This window comes from Lytechinus variegatus, chromosome 12 (assembly GCF_018143015.1).
Source record: "Lytechinus variegatus isolate NC3 chromosome 12, Lvar_3.0, whole genome shotgun sequence".
Lineage (NCBI taxonomy): Eukaryota > Metazoa > Echinodermata > Echinoidea > Temnopleuroida > Toxopneustidae > Lytechinus > Lytechinus variegatus.
In genome coordinates, this window is record NC_054751.1 from 4,528,231 (window position 1) to 4,553,837 (window position 25,607).

At 36.5% G+C, this 25,607-nt stretch overlaps 1 protein-coding gene across 1 annotated transcript in view; it reads left to right on the top strand.

The window, feature by feature from the left end:
• Window positions 1-1,945: 1,945 nt before the first annotated feature.
• LOC121424869 (serine/threonine-protein phosphatase 2A 55 kDa regulatory subunit B beta isoform-like) overlaps window positions 1,946-25,607 on the top strand; it is a 31,815-nt gene continuing 8,153 nt past the window's right edge. Inside the window, exons 1-4 of the mRNA XM_041620707.1 lie at window positions 1,946-2,126; window positions 10,289-10,354; window positions 19,328-19,425; window positions 22,226-22,391. Of these exons, the coding sequence (XP_041476641.1) occupies window positions 2,120-2,126; window positions 10,289-10,354; window positions 19,328-19,425; window positions 22,226-22,391 (337 nt within the window). The 5' untranslated portion in view covers window positions 1,946-2,119. The remainder of the gene's footprint in view (window positions 2,127-10,288; window positions 10,355-19,327; window positions 19,426-22,225; window positions 22,392-25,607) is intronic.

Below are 25,607 nucleotides of genomic sequence, written 5' to 3' on the forward strand. Positions count from 1 at the left end.
TGAATTAGACAGAAATATGTAAATATTTTATTTTGGTCGGGCACCCGATGGAATTGAATCATGATGTAAAATCAGGAGATTTATCTAATAATACACATTTTTTTTATAAAAATATCCTTCAGATCGCAAACATTTTTTATTTATTTATTTATTTTTTTTTTTTTGGGGGGGGGGCACATGCATTAATGAAAATCAAATCATCGTAGTACCTAGTCGTGCAACGTAATGGCGTAATTTGTAAAATAATTCAAGGGGGCCAGACATGGCATGTCGGCAATTTTTTTTTTAAGTTTTGAGCGAGGGAACAAAAATTTAGACCCAATTTATAATTTAGAAATCTATATTTGTGATATAAATTTTGACCCCGGGATTTTGACTTAATATTTAGAAATTCATAATATGTCACCCTTTCCTCTTTCCTTTTCTCTTCTTCTTATCCTTTTTCTTGATTGTGATTTTTTGGTCCATTGCCCCTAAGCCCCCCATCTGTATACTCCAGTGATATAATATGTTTTGAAAAACAATAACCTGTTTATATTAAGATTTTCCATGTAATGCAAAACATAGGATAAAATATAAAAATGAATCATAAGGAACATGAATTTAGTATAACCATTTTCCGAATAATTTTACATAGATGAATAAATATGATTTTGCAAACAAGAAACAAAAAACACACCTAAAATCAAATCGTTATCATACTAAATGAAAAAAGGGTAAAATGTTAAAAGGGGCTAACTTTATTCCCCTATCAAATTGTTTACAAATTATGTCTTACAGACATGGGCGGAAATCTGTCCCCAAAGTTAGGGGGACCAGGGCCTGGAAAAAAAGGGTTATCACCCAAAATGTAAGGTCATTTTAACCCAAAACAAAACTTGACTACATAGCAAGAAAAAAAAAGATTTCACCCAAAATGTAAGGTCATTTATTCCAAAATATTATTTCGAGTGTGAAGTTATGTATTTTTCTCAATCATAAAAGACCAAAAATAGTAGGGGGACATTTGATATTGTGTCCCCTACTATTTTTGGTAGGGGGACACGCTCCCTGTCCCCCTGGGATTTCCGCCCATACTTATAGACAAGTTGCATTTCTTTTGAAATTCATTAATTTGTTATCAATGTCACCACAAGATTGTGTACGATTAAAATAATCGTTACTGCGCCATCTTCGTTTCTAGAATGGAAGTCTGTCGTGAAGTGATTGACAACCATATATACATAAAGCAAAATATTAAAGGAGGGAAAGGACGGTAGGCCTACTCCAGACTGAAAATGATTTCATCAAAATCAGACAAGGAATAATAAAGTTATGACATATAGGTTTTTTTTCATCCTTTCATGTGAAAACAGCTCTAGAATTTATGCATGTATTAATGAATATACATGTACAGTGGGGGCCCGGGAAAGGGGGCGGGGGGCAATGGACAAGCTAATTTCCCGACTTTTCTACTGTTTTTATTACATGAAATCTGTTTCACCAAGAATGTAAAACTTGGATTGATTTCTGATTTCTTCTTGAGATGCCATCGAGAGGCAAATAAGTTATTATTGAATAATGTTGATTATAAAAAAAGGAATAGGAAAGCTCACCTATTACATATTCATGACAAACAGCATTGTTTTCACAAAATGTTTGCTTTATTTTAAATTTCAATTACTTCGTTTTTGTTCTCAATGAATTTTGCTCCCAACTACCCACCCCCGTTTTACCCATTTACTTAATCGGAAATAATTTTCGAGAATTTGTATAATCTAGGCCTAATACGTGATTATCATTGAAACAACATTGAAATCTTCAGGCATACCAAGAGATAAAGACATGCAGTTCATTAAATAAACCAAATTAAATTAATATAATCACAGACCCGAAATACCTCAACATCGAAAACGAGCATACATCGATCATCATGATCATGGAAACGAGGTTGACCGTGACGTCACAATGTTATTCATCAATGAAATGCGCCATTTTGAAATGAAATTACCCTATTTTTCTCCTAAATACTATCGGTTCTATATCAAGTACATCATCATCTTAGTGAACGAGCGTGGGTTATAAATATAATCTTGAAAGGATACTGGATATCCTTTGGAGTTTTTTTGAACCCAGCACCATGGCCGGTAAGTCAATTTTGTGCCCTGATGTACTCGGTGCACTGACATTTGAATGACCCACTCCCGCGGTGAAGTAATTGGGGTGTCGCTGTGGCTACTTCAGCGGACAGCTTTCGTCCTGCTTAGCCGCCGTGTCCCCGTGGCTATGGCTCCTACCGCTGGACGTGCAGTCCATGTCTGTGAGAGAACTGCCGGACGTGCCGGTGTTATTATTTAGAGTGGACTTCACATCACTCTGACTCTAGATTTAAACTCTAACTTGCACACGATTGCAAGCGCAGGTTATAAATCTGTAGGCACGATAAGCATGATGGTACTGACTGTAGGCCTAGTCTTACTAAAAAATAGCAAAAATTAGAGTTGAGGATTTTGTCCATGCGCAGTGAGTCGCCATCGCATCGGCATGAATCGGCGGTCTCGGACCTTAGTTCGATTTTGCAAAAAAGAAGAAAACTTAGTACCCAAATCTTTGTATGAGATGAAAGTGTCCACAAATCCTTCCAATAATAGGCCTAGGCCCCCCTATACTTATATGAAAAACTTTTCTCCTGAAATTGCTGCATTCTTAAACTTAAGCCTTTTTAGTAGAGGCGCTGGTCCAAAAATTGGGATTGTCCCAGAAAACAAGGATATCCTCATAAACCAAGACAAATCATGTCTTGATAAATTGAGACTGTCCTTGTTTATGGGGACGTTTTTTTTCACTTCCACCTACGGGACAAAGCAATTACGGAAATTGAGAGTGCTAAAGATAGATTCAGTGACCTCAATTCCCCCCAGTTCACCGTCTATTTTTCATGATTTACCGTCTTCCAATAATCTTGTTATGAAACCTGATATGTTTAGCCTACATTGACTAGCACACTTGATTGGTGTCGGCACTTGACAGGTGAATGAACATTCCTAGATTTCCTGTGTGAAGAAATCCTTATAAACTGAGGGTGCGTTTATTCGACACTTTTTTACCCTAGAATCATGATTCAAAAATCAAATCACGATTCTGCAGAATCACGATTGTGTTTAGTCGAAATTGAATATAATCATGATTAGAATCACAAACATGAAACACGAAAAAAGGGGCGTTTGGAAAGACGTTTCTGTAGAATCACGAACGAAAAAGGTCGTATGAACGTTATCGTGATTTGAATCATATTTCTATGACGTCATTGTGTCGTGCTTCTTCCGGGTTCGACTCAAAGGCGCGCGCTGTGTTTCGTGCAGGTTAATTTTCGTGTAGCAGTATTGCCAGCATTTAGGAATTATCATTCTGTGTATTGTACCCCTGGGGTTGTACTGTAGCGTCATTTGTATATTTCATTGTTTTCATCCATCATTTCTTCAAGTTCCAAAGGCACAAATTGGACTGACGATGAACTCAGGGCTCTGCTTGTGCTTTGGGCTCAGCCTGAAGCACAAGCATTCCTTACCGGGATTCACAGAAAAAAGACGATCCCTTTCAGCGGCGCTTGCGAGGGAGGGATTTCAACGGAGATGTGGCACCGCCTGTCGAGACAAAATTAACAGAATTCGTGCCCAGTACAGGACCATCATAGACAAGAAAAATCGATCGGGAGGTGGGAGGGAGGATGATGACCCCTTCTGGTTCCCGATCAAAAACAATACGAGGTACAATACATGGAATTCTGGAAGTAAAAGATTTATTTTTCGGAAGCCGAGTAAGCGTTGCACCTGCACAAACGATCGCGCGTTAGCTCCGGCGGCAGCAAAAATCTAGCAGCCGACGTGAAGTTAGAAACACGTGCGAAAATGTTGACCTATACTTCCTGGGTCAAACTGCGCACTGGATCAGCCCGAATTCAGGGAGAAACAGCGTTAGAAAGATGGTCGTATAAACGCTGATTCTGTCGGATCGTGATTCATGCTGCTGTTTTGAATCATGATTCAAATGGTGATTCAAATCATGATTCTGGGTCGAGGTCGCATAAACGCAGCCTGAGACAGTCCCTGTAAACTGGGACGATCCCAATTTTCTGACCAGCGCCTCTACTGTTTTTAAGGACAAGTCCACCCCAACAAAAACTTGAATTGAATAAAAAGAGAAAAATTCAACAAGCATAGATCTCTAGGCCTAGATCTACATTGTAACACTGAAAATTTCATGAAAATCGGATGTAAAATAAGACAGTAGAAGCGCACGGCCAATAGCAATGTGGGAGACTCTCTCCAATGTGGGAGATGATCTCCCATATTGCTATTGGACTTAGAGACTTGTTTTGCAAAAGAACAAAAGAAACAACACCAACAAACAGTCAAGAGCATAATTTTTTTCCACCCAAAATATTGTCTCACTGAGGTCATAAGCCCATTTGTTTTGTGTGTGGATGACAACAAAATCCTTATCAAAACAAAACTAGGCCTAGCTGGTGAATTTTTAAAGTAGACGGTGAAAAGGGGTAATTTTTTTATGAGGAATCTGCTTATCATATTTTTATTTGCAGCCAAGGTAATCCTTCAGAAGCAATGTAAACAAAGGAAATTAGTCTCCCAAACTGGAGACTGTCTCTGAAATTAGATACCCAAATTCTTTACAAAAGTCTCTGTTATTGGAGATAATCTCTCTCATGGAGAGTCTCCAATATTGGCTGTGGGCCACTTGTTCACTGTATAAGAAAATCAAGCATTTGTCCCATAGAAAAAGAGAAAATAAGCAAAACATTGCCACCCTTATTTTGCCACACATGGAAATGTAACTGAGAACAAGGTTATATCATAACCTTGTTCATTGAATGAGTGCCGTGCGCCTCTACTGTAAGAAAGTTATGGCATTTTAAAGTTTCACTTCATTTCACAAAACAGTTATACGTACATCTCGTTCGGTATGCAAATGAGGAACTGATGACACCACTCACTATTGTATTTTATATGAAATATGAATTTTTATTCGTCATTGTCATGTGAAATGAAGTTTCATTCCTCCCTGAACACGTGGAATACCATTATTTAACATTTTGTGCTTCAGGCAAGTAGGTCCTTGAAAAATTGAAATATTGTGTAATTCAAACAATAAAAAACAAAAGAAATAGTAAGTGACATCATCGACTCATTTGGATGTAACTGGCTCATTCATATAACTATTTTGGTAAAAATAAGCGAAACTTTGAAATGTCATAACTTTCTTATTTTACATCCGATTTTGATGAAATTTTTCAGCATTGTGCTTGTCTGATTTTCTCTATTGATTCAATCAACATTTTTCTGAGGTGGACTTGACCTTTAAGTAAGAACGTGAATTAGGCCTAGATCTAAATATTATACTGCACTTCCGGAATGGCGACACAATGATGGGTAAATTTTGAGTTGCCGATTAGAAACATCCAATAGATTTACTACACAGACATATTGCACATGCGCACTGATCGTACACAAAAGTGCATTGACTCAGCCGTGTTGTTGAAACTAGCATGGAGGCGTCTGGGGAGTAAAATTATTTACTACGTAGGCTTACTCCCCATGATGCCTGGCACGGCAAGGCATAGGGCCACACGAAGGAGAGTTTTTGGAGAAAACAACGTTGCTCCAAAATACTTGATTTGTTTAACTTGCTATCCGCACAATTATGTAAATGGACAACAAGTTCAAATCCCCCCTTCCGTACATTTATTTTTAAAAACGACAAATATTAGAAATATTATGAAAAATAATGTAAGAAGATGAGCAGATACTCACCGATGATCTTGTCGCCATTTTCCTTCTTTGTTCGTAGCCTAGTTACAAGACTGGGCGTATAAGATCGGGCGACGATATCATGTGCAGTGCTAATTTTAAAAAAAATTCAATCGGCTGATGAATATCGTGAATTGTAAAATACTTGCATTAGCCAATATATATTTATAAGCTAATGCAAGTATTTTACAATTTACGATATTCATCAGCTGGCCGATTGAATTTTTTCTAGCTGGTTGAAACCTCTCCATGGGTTAAGATGATATAGTCCATAGATCTATGTTGTGATGCCACCCCCTCTTACATTGTATTTTGATACATGTATCAATTGTCACCCCCCACTGACTCCCAAAATGAAATGATCGTGAGCATTTTTTATAGTCTATATTTTGATACCAACTTGAGCGGGCAGCTTTGGAAACATTGATAGTGTGGGCGTCACTCGAGAAAATTGGCAGCTGAAATTAGCAATGTACGGACCAGGTTTGCAAGTTTTTACTGCGTTAAACTCCTTTTTTTGCTGGATCTTTTAACCAAATGTTGCACCATTTCAGGGAATATTACTGAAGATTTGTATATGCCAAAAGACACTTTTCAACATTGCAAATGAGTTCTAGCTAACCATTTTGGTAAGGCAGTGAGAGATGAGTGGCGCAACAGTAAAAAATTTCACATGGCGACTCACTGTGCATGGACGTTACCTGCAGCTGCGTTTAAATCAATTAAAAATAGGGCCTTGGGGATTTTGGTTGTTTCAGTCACTGACTGAGTCGGTGTTTGAAAACAAGTGACCGTTCCTGCCCGAAATTCGACATGTTGTTGGCTTCTCTGCAATATTTTAAAATGTATTTTAAAAACTGAAATTTGATTTATCGTGTTCATTGTTGACAACACACATTGATTATTATACTATCTACTAGTGTCTAGTGATGTAAAGATAACAGTAAATCCAAGTGAGTTTACTTTCACCTGGCATGCCTGGCCTACATGTAACTTTTAGTCCACCACTTACACATGATGCATGCGTGGCTAACCTCGCACAACGAACATGATTTCAATGATGGTGTTAGGTGTTGGTGTTGAGAGTGTGAAAGGGCTGCTGAACCGAGCTCTGACACCGAGCTGGGTTCATCCCAGAGGAGCCATACTGATCGCTTTATCGACCCGGAGGTGCCACTTCCATTGACGAGTGGATACCATGCCCGACCACAGGGTCTTGAAAAGCACCCTAAACACGTATTTTCCATATTATTTCTGAAAATGCACCCCTTAACAAGTATTGGCGTGTGAAACCCTACTCTAAACAAGTATTGGAAACAAATACTTTTGGCAAGTATTCCCAGCATTGAGCCCCTAAACAAGTACAGCAATGTATTTTCCATTTTCTAAAAATGCACCCCTTAACAAGTATTGGAAACAAAACGATACTCTTGGCAAGTATTCCCTGAAATGAACCCTAAACAAGTACTTTGATATTTTATTGTTATGTCACGGGTCCGTTTTGTTGGTTTACCTTTATACGCCATTATTTTGGATTAGTATGGCCCCACCTTCCACACCTTGCGCAAATCGGGCTCTAAACACGTAGTGTGGGGCAAAAATGACATCCTTTATGAAACATTTTGATTTTTTTTTATCATCCCCGCATATTTGACCCTAAACACGTATATTTTTCTGAGCAAAATAGATACCCTTTTTTCAATATTTTTGTGTTTTTGACACCCTTATCATGTTAAGTACGTAAAGTGCCCTATCTTAAAAAAGACATAATTTTTACGTGTTTTTTGGGTCGCGCATGGTATCCACTTGTCAATGTAAGTCCCCCCCCCCCCGGGGTTATCGACAGCCTTAATGATGTCACGCGTCTGCCCTGCTGATCATCTCAACTTCACGCGAGAAATTCTCAACGTTGAAAGTGAAATCAGGTATAAATTGCAATGAAATCTCATCATTTAGATTAAAACCACTGCAACTTGCATGAATCAGAAAGCGTAAATCTTATTTTTCATTTCAAAACTCTAATGATTTGCACTCATCTTAACTTTAAAAGATAATTTAATGTGGATGTTTCATCGTGTTTGTCGCCTGTTTGTGAGCTAAAACCGGTTCAACACCACCGACACCGAACTTGAAATCACAATTTTTCCAATCCCTGGGGGTTGGTGTTGCTGAAGTGAAGGGGGAAATTGCACGTAGATCAACACCAGCCGCAGTGCTGGGTTCAGCAGACGACATTCAACACCAGCCTTCAACGTGAACTGCCGGAAATAGATCTATGTCATATCTTCTGAGGTCAATCCCAACACCAGCCTGACTTCAAGTAGAGTAAAGTGTCCAAAATATATTGGACACTTTTCTAAGCATAATTGGACCAAAAGTTGAACATAAATACAATCATTGAATCAAATGAAAATCATGTGTAAATTTCTGTACAAATGTACCTCAAGTGATGTTCGTGTAGGCTCCACTCCACTTCACCACCACTACATTACGCCACACCTACATGTACATCATCATCATGTTACGAGGTGAGGTAATCCTGTTGACCTTGATTTCTTCATCTAAAATTACAGTTATCCATCTCCATAAGATGTGTTATTATACAAGGGCAAAAATTTGCACACGTGGAGGGTACAGACGGTTTTGATCATTGAAGATTGAAACGCTCAGACCACCAAAACTTATCGAGTCTTAATTTGAATACATCGATGGAGCCTGAGTCAATACCTTCGTGGGGGAGGCTATTCCAGTCATTCGCTACCCTCTTTACTAAAAACGCATTTGCGTACATGTATGTCAAGTCTAGATCGTTCTTTGAATATCTTTAACGTATGACCTTAAAGATTTGAACTTGTCAATGGCAAGAAAAAGTGACTTGAGTCCATCTTGACCATTCCTTTCAGTATTTTAAAAACCCGAACATCAAGCCTGTGAACTCGCTCTCATACTCTGAGTGACAAAGATTTTGAGAAAAAGATGTTATGAGGGGAAAATATAATATTCATGCAACATCTCGATCTTTAAAAACAATAAAAACTAATATTCTTACTTTTCACAAGGTTACACTTCTTTTCCATGCTTCTATCTGTTTCAAAATTGGTGATTTAGAGCCAGTAACATTTTTCTCACGTATTAATTCACTGCCGATTCCAAACCATCGCAAATGCAGCTGGCAAATACAAACTGTGCATGCGCGGAAATCGCAGCTCAGTTCATGAATATGACTATACATTGAGATCGTTTCTGATGCATTTGCATCAGATCTCAATGTATAGTCCTGCTCATGAATATTTTTTTTCTGTACAGATCATTTTCATTCAATATTTTTTTCTTGATTGTTTGTAGAAATGTTTCATTTCTCGCCAATTTAACACGGCGATAGATACATGTACATGTAGGCGAATGTCTAAAACTCAATCCTGCTGTGATAGCTACATGTACGATATGGCTGTGAACTAGTCTAAATGAATGAGATGTTTCAAATCAGTGACTTAAAATTCACCCATCAAAACTTTGCTGTTCCGGAAGTGCGAAGATCTAATTGATGATGTCCTTAAGAATGTAGCAATTTCCGGGGGGGGGGGGGGGGGGATTCCAGTTAAATATATTGCAGTACACATGCGTGACCAAAAAAACCCCGCGTATATAGGGGTGTTTTTGTCAGTTTTGGACCCAGTCCGCGTGTTCACTATTTAAGGGTATAAAAACCACAGATATTGTCAGATTTTCAAAAAAGGGTGGTTTTGAAGATCAAACATATTTAGGATAAATAATTTGGTCATGCATGTGTACAGCAATACATTTGACTGGCTCCCCCCCCCCCTGGAGCAATTTCAGGGGTAATTTTTTCACATTTTTAGATACTTTCATCTCATACAAAGATATGGGTAATTTTTTGTAACTTGAAGGTCGAATACCTCCGAATGTTGAATGTTCATGTTTTTATAAAGAAAATATGGTGAACATGAATTATTTACGTAATACCAGAAGCATGTTTTTTCCCAAATATCAGATGCATCATACTGTGTGTTGCTATCATATTCAGTGTTGTTCGAAATCATGCTCAATTTAGCCCCAAACTTGCTTGGTACATGTATTTGAAATGTAACTGCTGCACAAATGCTGATTTTAGTTGTGAACTCTCGTCACAGGTCGTTACATGTACATGCAAACAAGGTCTAGAAAAAAACATTTGTTGTTAATGTTGCCTCATTGACTTTTATTGAGGGGAGTTGCAATTAAATCCATATTTTTTTCATGTGAAAAATGAATAAGACCAATTAAAGGTATCAGAATTGTTATCAATCCACTCAGCTCTAGCTTGATTTTCACATTATTGGAGGAAATAAATAATATAATTGTAATTAGAATATTTCATATTTCAAAGAAAGATTTACATTGTGTACCATAAAACTATAGCTTCTATTGTGATTGTCAATTTGTTTGCTGTTGAAATTTAAAATGAATTTGTGTTTCATATTTAGTTTCAGGCGAGGTGCAATGGTGCTTTTCTCAAGTCAAAGGAACCGTAGATGATGATGTAACAGAAGGTAAGTTCTTCAGTTTCTTCTGTGTTATACTGTAACTGTCGTGTTGTGTCATTGCCTTTTGAAATGTTGGCCATCTTTGATCTTTTCAGATAGAACATTTTGTATATCACTCAAGTGATGTAATTTCGATGAACTTTGAATCCAAAACCTTCTTTGTTCCAAAAATCCCATATACAGTTTCGCTCAGAAGTTAGTGAACTCCACCATAAAATGCACTCCCTTTTTTTTGGGAGAGGGGTACCCAAAACTGATTCACAATGTACAAATATGCAGGTTTATACAATATGCACTCCTTCATGCCGAGTGTTGAATGTAGACAACAACACTACAATGTTTGGCGAGCCCAGAGAAACAATCTTTATTGAATGTAATATTTTATCACCTGACTTCACAATTGAATATTAGAAACATGGCAGAATTTCTGGTGGGGTTCACTAACTTATTAATACCACTGTACTTGTAGATTGGACTTCACTAGGGCTTGCATGTATATTCATCTAAGGTCATTTAAAGTGGCATTGGATTAATAAAAGTCCCATTAATTAGCCACAATGCCCTGTTACTGGCCATAGATATATTTTGCCCTTTCAATGGGTGAAATCGGCCTGAAAATTATTATATCTACAAATAAACACATAGGCCTGTATTCTGAAGTCGGGTTTAACTTAAACTCAGGTTTAAAGTTTTGGTTTAAGTATGGACAGCCAATTGACTAATGGTAGAGAAATCATACTTCAGCTCATTTGGCTCTTGAATCATTCATAATAGTGTAGGAAGTATAATTGGTGATTGTCTTCACCATCAATGAATCAGGAAAGAGCACAGTAAACTTAACAAACATACAACTTAATAAAAATTTTGATACTTTTGGCTTCCCATACTTAAACCACAACTTTAAACCTGAGTTTAAGTTAAACCCGGCTTCAGAATACGGGCCATAGTAAAATTCACCAAGCAAAACAGAAAAAAAAATAAAAATTCACAAAAATCTTAGAATAAATAAGTTACAACCTGGCCCTGGGAAGCAAGGGTGCTGGGGTGATAGGAAAATGCAGCCAAAATGACTTTCATTTTGTAGTGAAACTGTAAACATTAAAAAAATTTTTTTTTGCTTTTCAAATTTCTCAGGAATAATTTGACCTCCATTTTGTAGTGAAAACTACAATAAAACAGCAATATTTTGTTGATACACTTCACTTTTAGAGTTATAGTCTTGCCTAAACAAAGTTTGGCAGAGACTCACCTAGTGATCACTTTTGTAAGTCAGTGTGTCAGTTGGTCCATTACAAAAGTTTTTTTTCAACTTGCTCTCATTTGTTCATTTCTGGATCAATTATGTTCATACTTGGTACGTACATGTGTATGATCCTTGGGTACCGGTTATACCACATGCATGTCAATGAGGATGATGAGGTCAAAGGTCATAAAGAGTCAAGAGGTCATGAGATTGTGTCCATCCTTTTTTTAAGTTTTATGTTCATTTTTCTCACATTTCTTTTATTTCTTCATCACAGATGAACCTTGAGTAGTACCACATGCGTTTTGCCGAGGATGATTGGGTCAAAGGTCATTTAGGGGTCAAAAAGTCCTGTTTTTGTTCAACTTACTCTCATTCTATCTTCATCAATTGTGTTCACACTTGGTACAAATGATCCTCGGGTAATACCACATATGTTGTGGATGATGATGGGGTCAAAAAATATTGCATATTTTATTGATCGTGAAATCAGGTGAGACTCATGATTTGTGAACCACCTTATTTAAAAAAAATATTACGTGAAATCATAATTATTTTGAATTTTAATACAGATGATGTCCCCCTTGTAACAAAATAGTTGCAACAGTGGTTATCTTATTTGTTTGCATTTTATTGGTTGCCGATCCAATTTTTGTCTCACCTGTATAGCAGAGCAAGATTATCAGTGCTGATGGCGGTGTTAACATTCAAACCTTAACCTAGGTTAAATTTCTAGAAATGAAACTTGGCCATAAGGGTAATCAAGTATCACTGATCATTTTTAATGAGTTTCAGGTCACATGACCTAGGTCCTTTAGGGTCAATGAACTTTGACCATGTTGGGGTATCAACAATTAAATCTTAACCAAGGTTAAGATTTTGAAATGTCATAACTTTGAAAGTACATGTCCATATACGTGTATTGATCTACGATGTAGTTCATGAAACTTGGGACATAAAGTAATCAAGTATCACTTATCACTTTAATTGTCTTGCATGAGTGTTTAGCTAATTTGAGGTCAAAGGTCATTTAGGGTCAGTGATCTTTGTTCATCATATCCGGGTGGTTTTTGAAATGTCATAACTTAAAAACTTTATGAAGCTACATGTAGTTCATGAAACTTAGACATACATGTACATGTAAGAGTAATCAAGTATCACTGATTTGTCTTGCACAAGTTTCAGCTCAATTGATAAAGGTCAAAGGTCATAGATTCAATGAACTTTGACTATGTTGGGGTATCAACATGTAGATCTTAACCAAGGTTAAGTTTTTGAAATGTCATCGTAACAATAAAAATATATGGACATATTTTGTAGGCCTACATGTTATACCTCAGTCACATGTACATGTATTGTATGCTCTACGGCGAGTTGAAAACAGCCATTTTAACATTTTTGTACTAGCTACACTGCTACAGTGTACATATCGGTGGTTTGAATAAAAGTGAATAAAATGGCTGTTTTCAACTCGCCGTACGGCCGCCGAAGGGAAATTTGACTGAGTTACAATATCTGTCTTCATATTTTTTTCATGTTAACTTTATAATCTGGAGAAAAAAAGGAGTCGTTCTTAATATCATGGGCTTTTATTGTACATGTAAATGTACAGTTGTACATGTATAATTGTATACTACATGTATGTAGTAAAATAAAATTACACGAAGCTTCCTTAAATAATCAGTTGTTATTACCTCTTTATTAGTGCTACTCTTTATTGGGCTTGGCAAACATGTTCATGTAATTCAATAATTCATGAAATATTGATTATTTAATTTTATTATGATATACACTGTATATTTTTTTTAAAAATTTTATTTGATTTTTTAGAAATAAATTTTTTAATCATTATTTTTTTATTTATTTGTGATTTTTCTATTTTTCTTGGAGGGGGGGGGATTGGGAAAATGAGATACCAAACCTCTAAATCATCCTGTCCAATCAGATAATAGCGGACACCACATCATCCCACACACATCTTTAAATGTCAAAGTAGCATAAATAGACTGAATCGACTTCTTGCACGGTTGCTTTGCTTGTGTTGCAAGCAGCGGCGTACTGTCCTGCTCAACCAAGCAAATGCAGGAATGGGTAGTTAAGAAGTAGGTCAAAAGGCTAGATATTCTGCTGCACAGTGTATGCATTTGTCCCCGTATACTGCTCTGAATCCATGTATGTAGAGTCCTCTAGGAATACAAATTTGAAGAAGATTTTACATGATACATGTACAGTGTTGATGATTCTTATAATGCCTAATTGTACGTGTACTGTAAATGTAGACATTTACCTCAAGTTTGTCTGCAGTTTTAGATTTAATTTTAAATTATTGAGGTTTACAATGTAGTTGTACATGTATGCTTTCCATTGATTCATTATGTGTAGGCCCTACATGTACATGATGCATGTACAGTACATGCTCTACATAAATTGTACATCCCGGCAAGATACAAAAGCATTAATAGATGCATGTACATGTATCAAGGCTTTTGAGACGTCATTCTGTTGTATAAGTACTATTATGAAAGCTGAATATGATTACATTCATGCAAGGGATCACATGGTTCATCTTCTCATACTTTATAGATGACTAACGAAGAACATTACAAATCAGAACAATACAGGATCAAATATGTACCAAGAGTCTAAAATGCAGTACATGTACGTACGAGGCTACCATGCACAAGTTTATGTACTACTGTACACATCGTCATATTTTTCTCAAACAATGGTTGTATAAAGGGAAAGTGGAAAACTTCTTAGTTCTTACAAGTATCAAAATATTGAAATTCAATTAACGGTAAAATTGTTTAAGATCTCTGTATCATGAACAGAATGGTGAGAACTCTGTCAAAGAAAAAAAAACTTACAGCATTGCTTTGCCTTATTTTAATGAAATAGTAATATTAAAATTCAAGTTTTTACTGTGCCGGTGATTTTTTTTAAAGCTTCATGAAAGAACACTGTTCTCTGAATCTCTTCATGGAAATAATGATTACGCTTTATGAAAAAAATTATTTATTTTGATTTGACAGGCATATTGAAAGTAAATGTAGATCAAGGTCTCCTCAATTACATTCAGCCTTTCAAGTATGTACTGTACTGTATATATTTCCTGCATACTCGTCACACACTTTCTATCTTGCTGTAATGTGTGATATTCCCTGTTGAAGATGGCAAATGTATGATTTTTCCCAGGTCAGTGAGTTGCCTGTACACCCACGCACTGTGCCCTCCATCTTCTAAAGAGTATATGATTATGCTTGGAATGGGATGGAGAAATGGGGGATGGAGAAGATTACTGTATCAATGGGGGAAAAAAGAAACAGTGCCTTTGCCCATTATATGGTGAATTATATCTATCCATTGTGAATTTGAATTTGCAGAGTTGATGAATGGAACTTTGTATTGATATTTGTGTGTGAATATTGTACAGTGTACATGTAGGGAGGAGGTGGGTTGGTAAAGTTTGGTCTAAATCATGTACCGGTATGTAGGAACTTGTTGCATAGAATGCAGACTTCAATGTATTTTATTTGTCAAGCAATAGAAACTAGAAAGGTGTATTTTTTAATTGATAAATTAATATGAAAACATGTACATGTACTACACAGTGGATTGTACAGTAGTATCAATTTATATGTTGAGCTAATTTGAGTTTTATTATAGATTGAAAAGGCCTTACCTGTCATTAACACCCAAATTACATGTATGTAAAATAATAATAAGGAAATATTGGCTAAATAGAGGGTAAATCATGGACAACCTTGTGCATTTTCAGCAATTTTTTGGGGGAATTTTTTGTTTCCTCTTCAATATTGTAATTTCTTTTGATTATTAGTCTTGTACGTGTCTTTGTTGTATTACAATTCCAATTGTCCCCCAAATTGTACTACCGTACTTTATTTAGTTGAATATATTACGTGTGACATCTAAAGGCCACCGCACACCTTACGGCCCGACCGGTCGCCGACTGGCTTGCGACTGGGTGAGGGGAGATGTGACGTCACAGCTCTTGTCAGCTTGAGTGTCGCAGACCGGTCAGAGACAAGTCGGAAGGAAAATCGGAAGGATTTGACATGTTGAATCCTTATGACTGGATCGCAAGCTCAATCCAACCTCCAGCCAATCAGATAGCAGAGTTGCATAACGCGTATTATGATAAACAACGCACATACGCGGTAGTAAGCGCAATTTTTCAGATGCTATGCCCAAAAAGCAAAAAAGCGCATGCGTGAGTCGCAGATCGAATCGCAAGGTCTGCGGTGTCGAGGCTTATGACTACCTTGCGATTCATCTCCCCTCACTCAGTCGCCGACCAGTCGGGTCATAAGGTGTGCGGTGGCCTTTATACCCATACATATTCTGAAAGGAAATTGACTGATAAATAAAAAAATGCAATTAAAAAAGCATAGGATAATGTCATTAAAAAGTCCGGGATCAGAAACTGAAAAAAAATTCCTAATAAATCTTACATGTCCATGTAGAATCAGAAAAACTTTACATCTTACAGGAGAATAACATGCATATTTCAACTCTTTAAAGTGAGACTTTTCCAATGATATATAACTTTTTAGGGATACATGTAACTCTTATTAAAAATAATTTTGTGCAATATTAAGTTGGTGGACCAAAGGTTGACAACTGAGAGTCAAGATGTTCAAATGAAAAATTTGTATCTTTTCATTTTTAACAACTGAACTGTTGTAAGTATATCCTGCCCTGGCAAAACTACCCTGCTTAGGTTAACTACCCTGCTTAGGTTATTTTACAGTGTTATGTTTAAATGATATCCTCTTGTTCGGCTTGCTGCAGGACATGCTACATGTAGTCAGGTCTCTTGGTACTGGGTTGATTGTCAATGCCATAATTAAACACATTCTTTGGGCACAATTGCCTCTTGTTTTTAGCGTCATCGTTCTACCAATGTCCTCTAGTAGTTTTGTGATAATTGAGAAAAATGTTCTCTGAACAGTGAACACCTTTGTGTCATCCAAATACATGTAAGTGTTGTCAAAATGTGATTTTGTGTCATCTACTAATTTTATCTACATGTAGACACAGTGTGGTGTATCATAAAGAAGGGGGGGGGGGGGTTCATGGGGTCAGATGAGGGCTTCATTGCTAGGTTGCTACAAACAAGTCTTCAGCAATCAAAATTGTATAAGAGGTTTAATACTGACTATCTGTTATTTTACCAGAATTATCTGAAGATTAGGACACACCAAAGTCATCACTGTCAGAGTCTACACTCAACCTTGACACCATGAGGTCATAGTCATACAGTACTTACATGTACATTGTAACAACAGATTGATTTCTCTATGAAGTCTTTAATTAGTCTTTGATTTTCCTGAGGAAATTTATGCAGAACTTTTCTATTAATATTTTTAGTTTTTTTCTTGATTTTTTTCGCATCTAGACTTTATATTCTCTGTTCATTTTTCTTCAAATCAGACACCCACTATATTGTACATTCCAAATTGTGTTTAACTTCATGATTGATTATTGATTAGCTTTAATAGTATCCTTCAATCTAAAAGTTCAAATTTGACTCACTTTTAATGAAAGAATAAGCCTATGATCCCCAAAACTATTTTAGGAAAAGTGATGTTGAATATTTAGTTTCTGTTAATAATGAAATGAAATTTGTGCTCCCCCTCATCTACCAGGATGCAAAAATGGCCAATTGATAATTACTGGTAAACAAAGTACCGTATTCTCTGGTATTTTTTTTCTGTAAAGTCATTGATATACATGTAAAGATTCCCTTTTAACATGATACCAAATGTGCCCATGTAGCACATGTAAGTTTTATATCATGTAATCATTTCTGTGCCTGTCACGCAAGTGTAACGGTACCACCTACCTGTACTGTATATGCGGGCCAAACTTAAAACGCATGGCCTTTTGTAAATGCTGGTTGCTTTAGGATTATAAACATAGATTTCATGAGGGAATCAGGTATACTGCACATACATGTACATTACTCTGATATCGGTGGAATAACATTTGATACAACCAATTATGTACATTTATAATAAAAGGCAAATGAACTTTGTGAGAGTTTGAAAAATATCATGGTACTTTTTACAATTAGCTTTAATATGTGGTAGGAATATGATAGTCATGGGTGAGAAATACATGTACTGGTCTAAATTCTGAAAGTTTCATTTTCTTCAAAGCAAAATAGGGATGCAAACAATCCTGATATATTAAAAATGTAAAGTAATTCTAACATTTCAGTTCATCTACAATGTAAATCTACAGCGTAGTTTGCACAAACTATTTAAGAAATCAACATTAATATATCCCACCCCACTTCCTGGACCTGAGTGCACGTAGATCTGTACATTGACTGACTTTAATACTGCTCTGCGTGTGAGCGGTGTGTGTATGGAACTATGGATCATTTTTTCGAGGGGATTTTTCTTTAAATATTGGAGCTACATGTCCATGTATGTATCAGTGGATATCTTTGGGTTATTTTCTTATTCAAATTCATGAATATACATGTACACTCTTCATATTGTAAACTACATGTAATTATAATATGTACCATTACATGTGGAGCATAATGCTTACTTTTATTACATGTATTTTATAATAATTGTGGAATTTCTATAGGCCTATACATGCATGTAGTTCAAAATTAATGTAATCCCTGACTATGATTTAGACAGTTGCATCAAGCTGCATAATACATTTTGATTGAGGGCATGCATACATGTACAGACATATTAAAAGAGTAAAGGATATGGTGATGTACATGTAGTCAGTCTTCCTCAGGAAATGCATTGTGCAGTCTGAACCTCCTCTCACCTCAGTGATTTTTTTTTTACCATTGTCTATTGTGTGTGCATGTATTGTAAATACTAAAACGGGACAACTCCCCCAGATACAATTTCCCCAGTGATCTTAACTCCTTTCGAGTATACATGTAGGTCTGACTTGAAAGACAACTCTGAGGATTTTTCTCTCATTGGATTGGAGGTTTCCTACCTTACATGTAATGTACATGGCAACTCAAGTACTATTTCCCTGTGGGATTGGGCTGCAGAATGTCGTATTTTGATTAATTAATTCATTTCATTTATTGATTAATTAATTTTTTTTTGAAAGGCTCGAAAATGGAGTTGGAAATAAATGTACAACCTGTAGTAGTTCAGGTACACTTACACCCTAATTCAATTGTTCAAAATGGAACTTGAACATTTCGTGCCTGAAAATGGCATTTTCACACACCTGAAGGTACAGTGTAATTTTGTTAACATTTGCATGAACATCAGGTTTTAAAGGTAAATGCTAGTTTTGGTAAAGACATCAAAATGAGTTGGAACAGAATCCAATGAAATGACCACCAAAGTGTCTGTTTGTATAAATAAAACGCGTGTGCCAAAGAATTCTGGAAGAAATTGTGTGATTGCTGAGAAATCAGCAAATTAGCACAGGATTCGGGTAGAGCGTCGGGTCCGACGCTCTAAGCAATAATTATACATTGTCCCACGTGCGCTTATCTGTGTTGGGGATCTTCGGTGTGAACATTTTTCAGCGTAGATTTCAAGATTCACAAAGTTCAGTTAATGTAACTGTACCAGATCTAGATCCTCGATGATATACTGACAATTAAGCCTTGTTTTACAGACTTTCTCATGAAATCAGTGTTTACTGCAACTACTGGAATTTCTCTTTAAGTTAATTTTGGTTCATTTTGTTGTTTTTTCCTTTGTATATGACAGCCGATATAATTTCAACATGTGAATTCAACCACGATGGTGAACTACTTGCGACAGGTGATAAAGGAGGGAGAGTAGTAATCTTTCAACGAGAAGATTCAGTAAGTATTTGTGTACCTAGAAAAATTGTAGAATCATAATGCTGTACAATGTACATGTACTCTGTTATGATATCATCAACTCTTAAAACTTGCTCTCATGTTTGTGTTAAAGTGAGAGAGTGTTTTTTTAGCTGGACCCATTTAGGGTTGCTACATGTATTTCACAGCATTACAAAGTTTTTTCAGGCCGAGTTGGTGGTCTTAAAGCCATATTAAGTAAAGAAACATCAATGTAATAACAATCTGACATTAACAAATCTTTGAAAATAAACTAATACCAATAGTTATCAAATATAATATGAATGTTTGCAGATTATGCAAATCAAACAAGATGAAACTGATGGATGGAAATGAAACCAAGTGCTATTCCTCTTTGCAAGAGTTAGTTTTGAAACACTGTTCGTTTCAAAATAGCGGTGGACAGAAGCAGTGTTTATCATGATAAGAGGTGGTCAGAAATCCTCTGTGCTGGTTGGGCCGACCACTGCCGTCCACTGTAACAATAACGCTAAAATGGAAGATCAGGGAAGGGGGGCAGTAATTTTAAAGGGGTACATACACAAAAAGCCCATGGAAATATTTGAATAGGGTAATATTTTGATTAGACAGAGTCATAACATTAAACCAACATTATAAATTATAATGACCTCTAAAAAGCAAAACCATTTTGCAATTTTGTCAACTAACCCTACATGTACATGGTAAAAAAATCTTTCCCCAGAAAATACCAAAAATTTAGATTTCACCTCCATGATCAGCATTCGGCGCAAATGGGAAAAACTAAAAAGGTTACACAATATATCCAAGGCCAATGGAAGGGTTCCACGACAGTTGCTCTGGCGACAATTGCTTCGCTCTAAATTCCACACACTAATCGAATGACCAACTTCAACCCTGGGTTAAACACTATACCCTATCCTAAACCTAACGTTAAACCTACATATATTAAACATTCAACCCTATTGCAAACCTAACCCTACATCTTAGATGGAAATAAGCCAGAGCAATTGTCGCAGGAGCAATTGTCATCCCACCAATGAAAGTGGCATTGAGGCCAATCAATAGGTCATTCAAAGGCCTTGGCCTTGGATTAATATAAATCCGGAATTTCTCATTTCATAACCAATTTCTTCACTCTTATCTTGAGTAACCTTGCCTTTCATTAATTCTTCAGGTTTCGCTCTTCTATCATTGCATAATATATTTCTGGTCTTGCAGTGATGGGCAAGGCCTGGAACTATCTAGCATCCTATCACTGCTCCCCCTTTTAATAGATTTAATTTCAGAAAGTGTTTCTTATAAATGATTAGGCAAAACTGTACCTATCTCATATCGTAAATTTTTATCAGTTTTGAAATGAATAAATGGTTTTTCATTCATTATTGTTACACTTCTTTTATGGCTGTGTTTACATGTTTTATGTTTTACATCTCTCCCCATCCATGAAGATTAGAATATCCAAAGAAATTGATTATGCGATTTTATGCATGTACATATTGCCCAAAAGCAGCCCAATGCTCATGAAAAAAGGCACATATAGCCATGTTGGGTTTTTATTTCTTCTTTGTTTTGTGATTTTACTGCTTTTGAACTGTTTTAAATCATTCCAATTACCTGTAAATATTGTGATTATATGTGATTTTGAATACCAATAAAACACATAATTAAAAAAAAAAAAAAAACAATATCCTGGTAACATATACAGTACAGTCATTACATATGATAAATCCCATTTTAATTCTACATGGATGAGTGGTGAATCAATACGTACAGCTTTGAGGGTTTTTTTTTTGATTGGTTAATAGTACATGTCGAAGCAGGGATGTGGTGGAATCAAGTATGTACATGTATGATTGTGTGTGAGTTATTAAACTGTTTACATGTAGATACATGGAGCGCACATTGGTGTGTATCTGAGGCCTATGGCAAGGGATTTCCTCTATTGGTATTCATCTTTTTTTCACAAGGGGAAGAGAAGTGAAATGGATCAATGACATGATAGATCTCTTAAAGGAAATCACATACCACCGTCATAGAACCGTACATATTATTTGTAGAGATAGTAGGCTTCCCTTAAATTAGAACTTCATCATACTATATTACCTAACTATTTTACCCTTTATTGTTGTCATGTGCAGTTGAGTATATATTAAATAGGAATTGCGCAATATAAATGTACAATTATTAATATTATAATTGTAGCCTACATTTACACACATGACATCAAAGAACACTGAAGATCAGTGTTAATGTTCACTTTATTTTATGTGTACCTGTGTACTTCAATTTTAATACTGTATTTTAATATCATTTACACTGTACATGCAGCAGTCAATGAAAGACTAGTACAAATAATGCATGATATTGATATTATACATGTGTTTGGAATTTGATCCTCTTTATTTTGGATCAGGATTAGTTTTATTCATTCTTTGTTTATTGATTAATGTATTTGATTTGTTATACTTTATGTACAGTACATGTGCAGTTTGTATAAATATTATTTTTAAAAAAAATATTCATCTCTACTTTTGGTCAGTATTTTAAACGAGTGTAGAGAGCTGTCAAGCCTCTCATGGTTGCCAGGAAAATTCCCTGAAAAAGTGTTCAAATTTTAGCAGAAAAAAAACTATTCTTACGTGTACGTATTGATAATAGTTCTCATGTCTCCAGTGCTGAAAAATCAGTGGCAGACACTAAAAAAAAACCTGTTGAGGCCCAAGCGCAGTAGAAATCTAGCTACATGTATTCAGACTTAATCAAAATATTATTCGTTTGTCATCTTTGTTTTTTTTTTCAGTCAAGAAATTCCACACCACCAAGGGGTGAATACAATGTGTACAGCACCTTCCAAAGCCACGAGCCTGAATTTGACTATCTCAAAAGTTTAGAAATAGAAGAAAAAATTAATAAAATCAAATGGCTTCCCAGGCAAAATCACGCACATTTCCTTCTTTCAACAAATGGTGAGTTTATTACCGACATACATTTAGATGTACTTATCATATATTGATTAAAATGCTTTACAGATTTACATTGTCTAGTTGCCCTTTATGATCATTTATTTATGGTTGAAAGCTTTCAGAAAGTTCATAATTGTATGTGGGCGTGCCTGGATGCTTTGAGATGTTATTAGGTGGTTTCAGACCGCCTCGAAGTTTGTCAGTTCCAGGTATTTTGGAAATGTGAAAGCAAATAGTAGGTACTTGTCAAAATTACGAGAACTTTTGCGGGGATTTTTCCAAGGTCACAGACCTGTATTTTGGCAATGTGAAAGCAAATTATGGGAACTTTTAGCGCTGCATGTAGTATAGGGCACAGGCGTCGTGGGTGGCTGCTGAGCTAGTAATTTTTAATCTTGCGCCTTGCTTATCAGACCGTTACTGCGCATGCTCGCGACAGATAGCTTCAGGAACTTATCCCGAAGAGTAATGTTGTAAGTTAGAGCAATTACGGGATCGGAGTTCGGTTCGGAAGTTTTGCTCCTAAAATCGGAATCGGTTCGGATATCGGATCGGAAGATATTCAAAAACAAAAAAAATACATTAAAATTTGTATGTGGCCGGCGCGTGGACAAATGCGGCACGCTACACTGATGGCAGAATTTGTTTTGATCTCCGACAAAAGCGGAGGAAGAAGATGATGAGTTGTTTTGATCTCCGACATAATCGGAGGAAGGAAAATAAGATAATGACGTTCCAGCGCGCGACACTACCGCCGATCAACGATAGGCCTCTTCTCTACAACATCGTGGTGATGGCGGAGGTAATCGTAAACTCTTAAAGGTCGCATGACCTCCCGAAAAAGACGCATTATTATCAAGAGTTGTTTACCGTGATATTCACCTTCTCTACAACATCGTAGTGATGGCGGAGGTAATCGTAAACTCATAAAGGTCGCAGGACCTCCCGAAAAACATGAAAAAGACGCATTATTATCAAGAGTTCTTTACCGTGATATTCACCTTCTCTACAACATCGTAGTGATGGCGGAGGTAATCGAAAACTCTTAAAGGTCGCATGACCTCCCGAAAAAGACGCATTATTATCCAGAGTTGTTTACCATGATATTCACCTTCTCTACAACATATCACTTCGATGTTGTAGAGAAGGTGAATATCACGGTAAACAACTCTTTGATAATAATGCGTCTTTTTCGGGAGGTCATGCGACATTTTTGAGATTACGATTACCTCCGCCATCACTACGATGTTGTAGAGAAGGTGAATATCATGGTAAACAACTCTGGATAATAATGCGTCTTTTTTGGGAGGTCATGCGACCTTTATGAAATTACGATTACCTCCGCCATCACTACGATGTTGTAGAGAAGGTGAATATCACGGTAAACAACTCTTGATAATAATGCGTCTTTTTTGGGAGGTCATGCGACCTTTATGAGATTACGATTACCTCCGCCATCACTACGATGTTGTAGAGAAGGTGAATATCATGGTAAACAACTCTAGATAATAATGCGTCTTTTTTGGGAGGTCATGCGACCTTAAGAGTTTACGATTACCTCCGCCATCACTACGATGTTGTAGAGAAGGTGAATATCACGGTAAACAACTCTTGATAATAATGCGTCTTTTTTGGGAGGTCATGCGACCTTTATGAGTTTACGATTACCTCCGCCATCACTACGATGTTGTAGAGAAGGTGAATATCATGGTAAACAACTCTGGATAATAATGCGTCTTTTTTGGGAGGTCATGCGACCTTTAAGAGTTTACGATTACCTCCGCCATCACTACGATGTTGTAGAGAAGGTGAATATCACGGTAAACGCATTATTATCCAGAGTTTACCGTGATATTCACCTTCTCTACAACATCGTAGTGATGGCGGAGGTAATCGTAATCTCATAAAGGTCGCATGACCTCCCAAAAAAGACGCATTATTATCTAGAGTTGTTTACCGTGATATTCACCTTCTCTACAACATCGTAGTGATGGCGGAGGTAATCGTAATCTCATAAAGGTCGCATGACCTCCCGAAAAAGACGCATTATTATCAAGAGTTGTTTACCGTGATATTCACCTTCTCTACAACATCGTAGTGATGGCGGAGGTAATCGTAAACTCTTAAAGGTCACATGACCTCCCGAAAAAGACGCATTATTATCCAGATTGGTTAACCATGATATTCACCTTCTCTACAACATCGTGAGGTAATCGTAATCTCATAAAGGTCGCATGACCTCCCGAAAAAGACGCATTATTATCCAGAGTTGTTCACCATGATATTTACCTTCTCTACAACATCGTAGTGATGGCGGAGGTAATCGTAAACTCTTAGAGGACGTATAGTCAGATAATCGTAAATATTACCGCGCATGTCAGCGTGTTCAACTAAATCTTATTTGCCTCCGCTTAAGATCAAAACATATCGTCTTTTCGTTGTTTTTCTTCCTCCATTTTTGTCGGAGATCAAAACAAATTATCACCAATTATCATCATTATCGTTTTGTTCTTCCCCGATTATGTCGGAGATCAAAACAAATCATAATCTTCTTCTCCACCTGCCTTTCCGCTAATATCACAGATAAAAACAAATCATAATTTTCTTCCCCTTTATCTTCTTTTCCTTCCACCGCTTTTGTCTGAGATCTAAACAAATCACCAGCGCATTTTGACGGCAAACATGTCGCCACGTGTTTTTTTTTTGTCTTGTTATGTTTTGGTTTTTCCGATCCGATTTTTTCCCCACTGGTCAAAAATCGGAGTTCGGAAAAATGTAGAAAAAAGGGGAAAATCGGATCGGATCGGGAATTGGAATAAAAATCGGTTACAGCATTACCGAAGAGTATATTTTGGTGCGGTGTGAATTTGAAAATAATTAACGGGTATTTACTCGCCTGAAAAAAAGTTCTTGTAATTTAACAGGGATTCTTGTGATCGAGGCAGTTTGAAACCACCTATTATAAACATTATTCCGATAAATTAAAATGCGATATGAAAGAAGTAATACCATTAATGGAATGCTGATATTTGAAAGGTAGTGGTACACATCACAACCTGCAGACATGACTAGATAGAAAAGCAGGAATAGAACTTTTCAATCATATGAACCTATTACATGTAGGTCAGCAAGTTTCCTCGGGGGTATTAGTACACGTGTGTAAATGTCAAATTATGTAGTATTTAAGAGAAAGTTTGAATTGGAGAATCTGGTGCACAA